The sequence below is a fragment of the Sinocyclocheilus rhinocerous genome, unplaced genomic scaffold (assembly GCF_001515625.1).
Source record: "Sinocyclocheilus rhinocerous isolate Xijiao unplaced genomic scaffold, SAMN03320098_v1.1 scaffold1940, whole genome shotgun sequence".
Lineage (NCBI taxonomy): Eukaryota > Metazoa > Chordata > Actinopteri > Cypriniformes > Cyprinidae > Sinocyclocheilus > Sinocyclocheilus rhinocerous.
Window position 1 is genome coordinate 14,152 of NW_015630988.1, and position 11,519 is coordinate 25,670.

Genomic DNA, 11,519 nt, shown 5'->3' on the forward strand with positions numbered 1-11,519 from the left:
CTGACTCTGGAGGGCGGAGCAGGGCTGGCTAACTCGGGGGAATCAGGAGACGAAGGAGAACTGGACGGGACCAGCGGAGACGAAGGAGGCTCAGGGGACGATGGAGATCTGGGCGGGACCAGCGGAGACGAAGGAGAACTTTCTGGAGCGGATTCTGGGGTGAGGATAGGAGCCGAGAACTCTGGAGGTAGCACCATTGTCCAAGAGTGCTGAGTCAGCGGCGAGCTGGTTCTGGATCGGGGCCGGACGCTCTCCAGACACCAGAGGATCCCTTCCCTCCAGCTTAGTCCAGTGGTGTCTGGGAGGTCCACGGGGCGATGGTAATTAGCCCCGATCCAGAACAGCGAGTTGAGCGTCGCGTCATCCAGCGCCGTTTTTGCGGCAATCCCGCAGAACTCCGTCCTTATTTGGTTTGGTTCCTGTTCCTGTCCCCATTTAGTTCGATTAGTTCCAGGTGTTTCTCATTATTAGTTACCCTCCTCAGCTGTCTGCCCCTTGTTATCTGCCCTATTTGAGTTCGAGCCCGTTCTGTTCTCCCTTGTCTGGAATTGTTCATGTCAACCTTTACTACGTGTGTTTTCCTGTTCCCTTTGATATTATTAAAGTCTACAAGTCTGAATTCGACTCTGCGTCTCCTCATTCCTTGCTCTGTGGTCCTCACAGTAGCAAACCATGGAATGGAATCATTTAAGTTTTTTATTTTTATTAAATTGGAAAATATGTTAAAAACCTGTTTTTTTGCTTTAGCATTATGGTGTATGGAGTGTAGATTGAAGTGGGAAAAAAAGTAATTTAAAGTAGTTTAACATAAGGCAGCAACAGGGGTATGAATACTTTCGCAAGGCACTGTACTTGCAATACCTCTGAAGCAACTTACAATACATTACACCTACTGAATACACTGACTAGCTTCCCCCCAACCACATGCCATCTGTGCAGATAAGCAACAACCACAAAGCACTCATATGTACTCAAGATATAAACACACACTGAACACTGTGCTGTAAACCCACGATTATGCAAGGGAAAACACACTATGGCACTATAAAAGGGAAATCATTGTACTTTTCTATTACCTATATTTGTGTTGCAACACTGACCACTCACATTCTAATAGAAAGTATAAGATAGAAAAAACAACAACTCATTTTTAATGTGAATCAATGCATTTAAATTCATTTTCATGAATGTACATTACAAGTATGCTAAAAAATTCTTAAGATCTTGCATCTTTTTATCCTCTTCTCTGCACTCGTTTTCTCTGCAGTGCCACCCTGCCACAGTGAACAGATGCTGTGGAATTTTTATAAGCTATGCCAATCTGTGCCAGCCTCCATGACAGGCACTGCTGGGGTGTGGCTGGCATGCAAAAATGGGTACAATGAACACAGTTACTGCACGTTACCCACGTTTGATTTAAAAGTAGAGTCTGAATGTTGGTCTTAAAAAATAAATGTTAAAGGTTTTTGCATAAGTTGTACACCAAGTACATTGCACACTGTACCCCAAATCTGTCTCAGAGAAAGCTTCAATTCATTGAGTATCATGAGGGTAAATTGGATATTGGGTGTCCTGAAATCCAAATATATTAATATCCCAGATTAGAAAACCACTTTAATAATTATTTTCTATCTTAAATTTTATTAATCAAATGTAATTAATGTTATTAAGTCATTAAGTAATGTTACCTGATTACTGTATTATACACAGTATTCTACACTATGATACTGTATATCAAAATTTGGGAGATTTAGTCAGTCGAAGCAGTTTTGAGTGGCATGTTGTTATTAGTGTTATTATTTTAAAATGTAATACTTATTGTAATTGATGGGGTTATCATTTTAATTTTATTGATACTAGATGTATATAGATATCTTTGCTTTTATTTAAACCTAAAGGTTAAGTAAGTGAAATCTTTTTCACTTAATATTTTACATTTTGTCCTATAATAACAATTTCAAATATTTCTGTTCATTTCCTATAATACATTGGCTGATCATTTGTTATTGTTGCAATTTCGTTTTCCATTTTATTTTAAGAATAGTTTTCCCCCGTATAATATTGTTTCTCTCCACATCTTGTTTAGCTACGCTACATTATTATTAGTTTAAAATTTATCAGATGAATTAATATACAGGATTGCGTGTTTGTTACAACTGTTATCCGGTGCAGTCTCGATAGTTAGGCTTTGCTCTTTCAGTTGCTAGCATAGTTGAACCATTCTTCCCTGTAAAATATGAAGTAATGAACAGATGCTGCTGAATTAAGAAAGAAACACCGTCTCCACCCAGCAGCACAGTTTTGGCCAGGCTTGGCACACGGCGCAGCTGGCATCGCTGTGGTGGGCTGCCCCGCTGGCCCTGCGCACTGACGCTAAGACATTTAGCGAATTGGCAAGCGCATGTCTCCTGAGTCCCAGGCTTCCGTGCCAGCCCGTGGCCTCTGGACGCCGCTTAAGATCACCTCGGCTGTGGTCGAGTTTAAGGAGGGAGCGCCTTTTGTCTCCTTGTTGGCTTTTACCTTCTGGGCTCAAAACATCAATGCCTTAATCACAAGAGAAATAAGCGCTTTGAACTCAAAGATTTCTGTGATGTACAGTACTACCTGATTTCGGGCGGAAACTAAAATAAAAATAGAAAATAAAAAATGTCAAAAACGGGTTTGTTGTGTGATCACATATATGTGACTTTTTCCATCCACACACTTCTTTAGAAACTTTGCTCTAGTTTTTCAAGTAACCTAGAAGAGCTTTACTTTCCCTCTGCTGACAGATGACACCTGGACTGTTTTAAAAAATCTAATGCAACACAAAGAACTTAATTTTTTTAGAACTGAATTTGCTGATTGATAGCAACATAAATAATAAATAAATAAATATCTGAACGTTAAAATGCAATTTAATAACATACCTATGTAAAACTATAAATAGGCCTAACTATTCCGATATATTTGAATACTATTTCAAGGAGCAATGATAATCATCTTAGATTAAAGTAGTCCTATGGTAACAATACCAATGACATAGTGCTTTAACGAATGCAACATTTGCTGCCCCACTCAAACTATTTATTTGTGCACTTAAATTGCATTGATTGGTATATTCGTGATTGCTAAAATTATAATGAAATAATATGTTTATGCTACCTAAATTCTAACCGTGGGATAATTAATGTACAAATTGTCACAAAGTAAAATTCTTTCACGAATTAGTTAATTTATTCATAATGTGAAGAGATCATGGTGTACTCCAACTTGCCTAAATATAGAATTAAGAATTTTGCTCGGACTATAATAATAATAATACTTATAATAATGTTTCGCAGACTAGAATTAACTGAAAACAGGACGTAGCAGTCCTGTAATTATGCTAACCAAATGGATGTAAATATGTAAACAATCATATTTAAGCAATTTACGCTTTAGTATATGCAAAACCTTAAAATATTTTAGTTGCTGTGATATATATATAACTAAATGAATTAATGTTTTGAATGTGGAAATGTCTTTTCCTTTTCCACATCTGTTTTTTTTCATTAACAATTAGGAAAAATCACCTAATTGTGGAAAAGGGCGTTGAGTTCATCGTATGGAGGCGCCCGATCGTGGTGCACGTGTACATCATGAAACGGTGGAAGGTTCTCTGAGTGAGCGCTACCGCTGCGAGTTCCTGATGGGCCGTAAGCAAGACCATGAGCAGCGGAGGACCGTGAGCCATGCAGATTGGTGTAATGCATAGAATATTGATAACCTCTTTCCGCGTCTGGTGACAGTGACTCCGGTTGTCTTAAAGCAAAGTTACCATTTACACACATCGGAGGGCTGTGGTGACTCTCGTAATCTGGACTGTTGTATTCTGGGGACGTGCCTTCGGTGTACAGAGCCTCATAGGACGAACAGAAAGAGTGATTTCGGAGGCTATGTGCATTGGACCCGGACTGACAGTGTGTGCTTGATAGACGGGAGCACTGGTATGGAAATGCGTGCATGGAGAACGAGGGGTTAGGTAAGTGAAAGCGCGCTCCCTCTTGACATTGTTCAGTTAGAAAATTCCTTGAGTTAAGTTGGAGGCACCCAGCCACCAGATTGGTCGTGGGTTGGGAGAGGCCTTTTATATCGACACATAATGATGCGTTCTATTTTAATTCGTCCTCCAACCGTTTTGCATTTTATCTTATCCCAGCACTGTTGTACAATTAGACTGATTGTGATATTGTGAAATTTGCAGCGGTCGTCTTCAAAAATACATTATACTAACTTCTGGTGATATGTAAAATAGCTTATTTGAAATTTTCATCAAAACATAAATAAAATTAATTTTTTCGTTTTTCATTAATTGTGAAATTTTACTGGGTTTACTCACAAGTTTGTTTGTTCTTGAATTAGTTGGTATATTCTTAAAATTTCTGCCTGACCAATTTCCAATGGTAAATGACAGCCCCCAGATGATTCTGGAAAATTATGCGTCTTTATTTATTTGATCAAGAAACAGACTTCATTTAACAGTTTGAGTTATTACATTAGATACTCATTATTGTTCAAACATTAGAATCAATCAGAAATAGCAATCCCACTTTGCACAATGTTTTTAGCAGTTGGATTCATTCACTTCTTTTATATTTTGTTCATTAAGGTTCATTATGGAATTATTGAAATGATTATTGTCCAATAATGTAAAGAAAATAATAATAATATTTGATCAAGAAACAGACTTCATTTAACAGTTTGAGTTATTACATTAGATACTCATTATGGTTCAAACATTAGAATCAATCAGAAATAGCAATCCCACTTTGCACAATGTTTTTAGCAGTTGGATTCATTCACTTCTTTTATCATACGAAACCACGTCCGGTCTCTTCCCATTCCGCAGGATTTCTGACAGCGCCCAAATGTAGTTCTTCGCTAACCTTAGTGTTTCAATTTTGGAGAGTTTCTGAGTTTTTGAATAGCATGGTACGACCTTGCGTAGATTGTCCAGTGCTGAATTTAGATCGTGCATGCGTGTGCGCTCTCTGGCGTTTGCTTTTTGGCGCCGTACTTTCGAGCGCTCTAACCTAGCCGGTGTCATTTTGCGTTTTTTTGGCCCACGTTTTTTGGGCCTGTCTCCTTTTAGCAGTTGGATTCATTCACTTCTTTTATATTTTGTCCATTAAGGTTCATTATGGAATTATTGAAATGATTATTGTCCAATAATGTAAAGAAAATAATAATAATATTTGATCAAGTAACAGACTTCATTTAACAGTTTGAGTTATTACATTAGATACTCATTATGGTTCAAACATTAGAATCAATCAGAAATAGCAATCCCACTTTGCACAATGTTTTTAGCAGTTGGATTCATTCACTTCTTTTATATTTTGTCCATTAAGGTTCATTATGGAATTATTGAAATGATTATTGTCCAATAATGTAAAGAAAATAATAATAATATTTGATCAAGTAACAGACTTCATTTAACAGTTTGAGTTATTACATTAGATACTCATTATGGTTCAAACATTAGAATCAATCAGAAATAGCATAGATCGTGCATGCGTGTGCGCTCTCTGGCGTTTGCTTTTTGGCGCCGTACTTTCGAGCGCTCTAACCTAGCCGGTGTCATTTTGCGTTTTTTTGGCCCACGTTTTTTGGGCCTGTCTCCGTCCCCGTCATCTACACAATCATCTTCATCAACATCCTCATCATCGTCCTCCTCCCCTGCAATTTCTGACTGAGCACGGCTGCTCCCGTCTTTCACATCGCCCTCTTCCAAGTCCTCGTCGCCTAGGCGACAGCGCTCCTGCTCCTCGTCCTTCATCTTGGAGTCCTCGCTCCCGCTGTCATCCACCCAGCCCCCGAATTTCTGCATGTCCGGAAGCAGTGAAGGTTCGTTGAATAATCTAGTCAACATGGCAGCGGCACTGAAACATCAAAACACGTTTTAATTATTAAACTCTGCCCTTCAAATTGTGTACAGCACAAATGTCGTTTGAAATAATAATAACGACCTCGGCGAAATGTAAAGGTAATGCACTCTGCCATTAGGGAAGTAAATAAGGATTGTTTTAAATGTAGTTTTCACTGTTACCTTTGATGAAACAAACTATTTAAAATGAAGAGCAAAAAATGTCATTGGCATGGGAAATATGAGCAGGCTAAATAACTATTGTCATAATTTTCAGAAAGCTGGGAGTAGGCCTATCTTGGGAGAAGACTAATATAAAATGTTATTTTAATTCAGGGAGAGAGACAGACGTCGCCAGACGGTCTCACTCCCCAATTCCCAATTTCTGTAGTCATGTTTGGCCCCTCGCAGCAGGTCCTCGCACGCGGCCCCTGTCTTTGGGTCTCAGGGGGGCATTTTGAGCAGCGGGTACCCCCATCACCCTTTCATTTCTATCTTCATTCTGGCAGCATTCCAGCACATTAGAAAAAAAAAACGCTTTTTCGAAAACATAAAAAGGAAAACGAAACGAAAGAAAAGCTGTAACGGTAAAGTCAATCTAGTATTTATTTGTAATACGATCTCATTTCAATAGCCAATTCCCTGCTCCTCTTGATGAATGCAGGATACCTTAAATGCAACTCATGTCTAGGTTCTAAAACAATTGTCGCTCTACCTCCTGTCCCCTACTTTCCATTCAAAGGAGGGGACATTGTTATATAATCGTAGTATAAAGCAAAAAAAACAAACAAAAAAAACCCTTCTAAGATAATTCGATAATTTTACTGAACGTATAAACATAATAATATTTATGTAATAAAAAAATAAAATAAAAAAACATTCAATTTAATTGTTAAAAAAAATCTGAGCGGTCCAGTGTTTTTGTTCTGAAAACACTTTCTAATGAACAAGAATTTTTTTAAAATAATTTGTAGGCTATACTATGTAAACTATTGTAATATGATATTATTGGTAGTAATACCTGCATACTGTTAAAATAGTGACGTTAACACTACTCACTGAAATCATCTCAGCAAAAGTCTTTGAAAATGTAACAAAGAGGTTACTAAACAGATTTACCCGTTTTAAATGCTTAAATGTTTTAGAATAATTAAATGTTTTTCTCTCTTGCACAACATATTATATACGACACAACACTCTCTGCTAACCAATCTCATAAATGTTTTGTGAAATATGTCTGAATACACAGAATTAGCCTATAAACTGTGTAGCCGTTTTGATATAGCCCAACATCTGTTCTGAACGAGTCGATTCAGATTTTCGTTCTCATATGTAACATTACACGTCTGCTTTAATTCTAACGTATGATAGAGTATAGACTAAAATGATCTAATAAAAAAAAAAACGAAGATAAAAACACCGATGATAAATATCTAAATTGTATAAACGCATAACAAATCAATTGAACCAGCATCAGTTGACATATCTTATTATAAATAATTATTAGATTTTGTTATGATTCTATCGCGTTCGAAAAACTCACCTAGTTTGTGGTGCTCTATGGATGAGGGCGCGTATGTCTACACCATCTCCACGCTAGAAGATTAAGAAAAAGAGAAGCTCAATTGTCTCTTGATCCGGTACGAGTTATCTTTTTTCCGGACTGCAGCGAGGCGGTGTGGCATCCCTTGCAGGCAGCCTTACATACCTGCTCTGATGCCAGGCCATATGGTGGGCACGTCACTGGCAGGAGCCATCACATGAGAGCGGGTGATTGACACGCGCTCGCATTCGTAGAGATTGCCTTCCCGAGGGAAGAGGAGCCCGCCATCTGTCGCTGCCGCTGCACACGCACCTCATTGGAGTGTACACGCTTGCATAGAAACTACACCCAAGTGCACACAGATATTCTCAGATACACATGGGGTGAGAGAATGTGGTGAATCTGAATCTTTGAAAACACTATTTGTAAATTCAACTTAATGATGAACAATTTCAAACAGTGTGTGTGTCGTTGTCGTTTTTTTTTTTTATTGAACATGGCAATCTATTTTAAACCGTAAATGCAAGTGATTTTTACAGTAGTACGTATATAATCTTGTATGTTCGTCTATTTAATTCCCAAAATGTCTTGTTGTTGCGTTTTTTGTTTTTCTGTTTTGTTTTGTTTATATAATATAATCTGGAGAAATGTTCAAATCATTGTTAAACATATTTGAATTTGTTTGTGACTGACTTTCCTGTAAAGAAATACCCTAAAACGTAGCTCAGTCAGAAACCCAGCCTTGCTTAACCTGGACTTTTTATTTGGGTCTCAAATTTATTGAAAATATGGTTCTAGTCGGACACCTTGTGGTGATAATTTCGAACTACATGGAGGCTGTGTGCTGGAAATCTCCCTAAATCTGTAACCAAGCATGGGTTCAAGCATGTGCTGAAACCCTATTGTAATTGTAGGAATTTGACATTGTTATTATAAGGGGTTCAACTGTTTTGAAAATGTGCTGAAACACTTTTTTTTGTTCTGATAATTTTTATGATTATTAGGGGTCCAACCAAGCATGAAGCACTGAAACCCTATAGTTTTTTTTTTAGATTTAGGATTTATTGTTATTAGGGGTTCAAGTCCCAAAGGTGTATGGGCATCAGAGAATGTAAATGGTGGAAACCCCAAATTTGCTAGAACTTGCACCGTTGCACAGACACACATCTGCCCGACACTAGGTGGTGCTATATAATAAATGTATCTGTCCACATAAATATTACATAGCACCACCTAGTGTTAGGGCATGGGCGATATAACAAAATTAATATCTCAATATTATTTTGATAATATATACCAGTACTCACGTGAAAAAAAGATGTAGGCCTATTCTTAAGCGTATTAAAATGTACTTCAGATAGTAGAGTACAACGGGGCTAAAGGCGCCCCGGGGTAAAAGGCGCCTTTGATATTATTTTCATCTAAACCACTAGATGGCACAAAAACGTGGCATAGCACTTTACAAAACATCCAATTTTCAAGATGCACGTGTATTTTTGTCTGATCTTGGACGCGATCACGCGCAGCAGTGCAAAGTTGATTCTGTGCTTACTTGCTCTAATAATTTATGTTTTTTAAAATGTTGTAGATTTAAGTAGCAAATGAGAATCGCTAAAATTAATGCATATATTTTGAGACAAAGGTCTTCTTTATGATTTTCAGTTTTGTTTAAGATAATTAAAGCAACAGTTTTTAAATAACTAAAGAATATGTAAAAGTATGGTAATTGGGGTAAAAAGCGAGATGGTCCTCACTGCAGAACACAAGATCCAGGGGGCGAGGTTGGATCCAGATCCAACTCCTCCCACCTTACATATACCTAAACCTACCCGTCTCCACCCCCTGATCCCTAAACCCACCCATCTCCACCCCCTAGATGTGGATCCAACCCCACCCCCTGGAACTTTGTTCTGCAGTGAGGGGCTACTGTAAAAAGCACCCCTGCTGTTGGAGCTAAAGGCACAGTAATTAACATGATAATTAATAGATGACTGACTTTTCCATTTGTTGACATAACATGGTTAGATTCAGATGGTAAATATCATATATTATGCTGGGTGTCCATATTAGAGATGATCACAATTTTTAGAATAAAACCATCATATTTAAAAACATAATATTAATCATATCATTTAATAAAATATCATTTGTTGTTACTTCTGTAAATATATATTCAGTTATTATTGGATCTCCTTCAATACAATACAAGAATCTTTACTTATTAAAATAATTTTGTTTCTGTATTTTAAAATATATTTTTTATATTAACATATTTTAATGACAGTATATTTATTGAACAAAAAATAATTCTTTTATTTTTCAAAATAAGCAGAAAATAGTACAAACTCTGCTAAAGTGATTGTTTTGAACAAGTATTACCCTCTTTCATACATTTATAAGATTTTTAAACAAAATAAACAACTTTAATGATTTATTTTCACACAAAATCTGTTGCTCCATTAATGTTCAATACAACGTATATATTTTCTCTGCAATTATACATTTTAGGCGCAGTGAATAGCACATTTTTTCTTAAGGTGGGCCTTTAGCCCCGTTGTACCCTATATTTATAATACAATTTTACTCCTTTAAAAATATTTTTTAAATGTATACTAGAAGTATAATAAATATGTGCTTAGTTAAGCTTTTAAGAAATATACTAAAACACAAGCATACTTTTTGTGACATTTCAGTGTATTTACAGAGTGTTTTTTCTGTGCTTGTTGATCTTCAGTGGTGTCAGAAAGGATTGGCTGAACATCACATTCAGTGGTGGCATAAAGGATGGGCAAAACATCAAACACAAACCTTTGTGTGTTGTGACATGTACACTCAAGAATCTGCTTAGTAGAGCAGAGACAGCTGACATCTCTGTAGATGATCTTTCCTGGTCTGGTTCTTTCATCTTCTGTACAGCTTTGCCCACAGCTTCCTCATCAATGTAGAACAGCTGTATAGAGGTCTGGGCATTCAGTAGACAATCATACAATTGCTTGGCATTTGGAATGTCTTTTCCTTCACTGACCAGTCTGCCGGTTTTCTTTTTAGAACTTCTCTTCAGGTGGTCCCGAATCAGCATCAGATGTCACTGTCTTCATCATGGATATTTATTTGTGACTTCACCAAATGAGGTCATTCAGACTGGACACTCCCTTAATGTCTTCTTTAAATAGCCTCATTCATTATCTCTTCTTCCTCCGGACTCCTCTGCTGTCCTCTGCGTCTCGTCCCGCAACTGGCCCATCACCTCCTGGTAAGCACTCTGCCCTCTTGTTCTTTCTAATACATGTTTCTTCCTCTCTACTCTGTTCTCTTAATAAACCACATTGCCAATAAAAAGCATTAACAACAAACAATGTCTTGTCTTTTTCTTAATAACGCTTTTAAAGCTTTTAAACAACAAAGTGTGGTCTTTTCCTTAATAAAACAAATTCTTAATAAAAGCTTTTGAACAACAAAGTGTGGTCTTTTCCTTATCTCTTTGACCCTGAATTCCACTCCGCACAGCCGCTACTGCACACACATATAACTCTGCAGCGCTCTCCAGCCTAAAACTTACAATATTACTGGGTTTATACTGTAAAATATCATATAAATGTTACATGCATTGTATTATAAATACAATAACTATGCAGCAGTTACATAATTGCCCATATGAGGCAACAAAATAATACACCATCAGACATATATTAACTAAATACATCAAATAATGAGGCAGGGTAATTGTATTCTTTTGTGAAGTGAAGTGACGTGTTGCCAAGTATGGTGACCCATACTTGTGCTCTGCATTTAACCCAACCAAGTACACACACACAGTAGTGAACACACACACACACCGTGAACACACACCCAGAGCAGTGGGCAGCCATATTGCTGCAGCGCCCGGGGAGCAGTTGGGGGGTGCCTTGCTCAAGGGTCTCACCTCAGTCCATAGGCGGAGTTTCACTTTTATGCGTGGGGGGGGGGCACCCACTGGCACACGAGCACTTTTTTATATGTTCTACATTTCATGTATTTATGTGACACATATTCTACATTAAAAAATAAATTTAGAATGAACAATAACTGCTGTACAAAGAGTAAAAAAAA

General features: G+C 37.4%; 1 protein-coding gene across 1 annotated transcript; it reads right to left on the minus strand.

The window, feature by feature from the left end:
* Window positions 1-3,490: 3,490 nt before the first annotated feature.
* Window positions 3,491-7,776, minus strand: LOC107740906 (neurogenic differentiation factor 2). The gene is made up of 4 exons (XM_016553451.1): window positions 7,596-7,776; window positions 5,592-5,903; window positions 4,828-5,054; window positions 3,491-4,126 (listed from the first exon to the last, which is right to left on the minus strand). Exons 1-4 carry the CDS (start codon window positions 7,613-7,615, stop codon window positions 3,555-3,557), a joined length of 1,131 nt encoding a protein of 376 aa, XP_016408937.1. The 5' UTR covers window positions 7,616-7,776; the 3' UTR covers window positions 3,491-3,554.
* Between the last annotated feature and the right edge of the window lie 3,743 nt (window positions 7,777-11,519).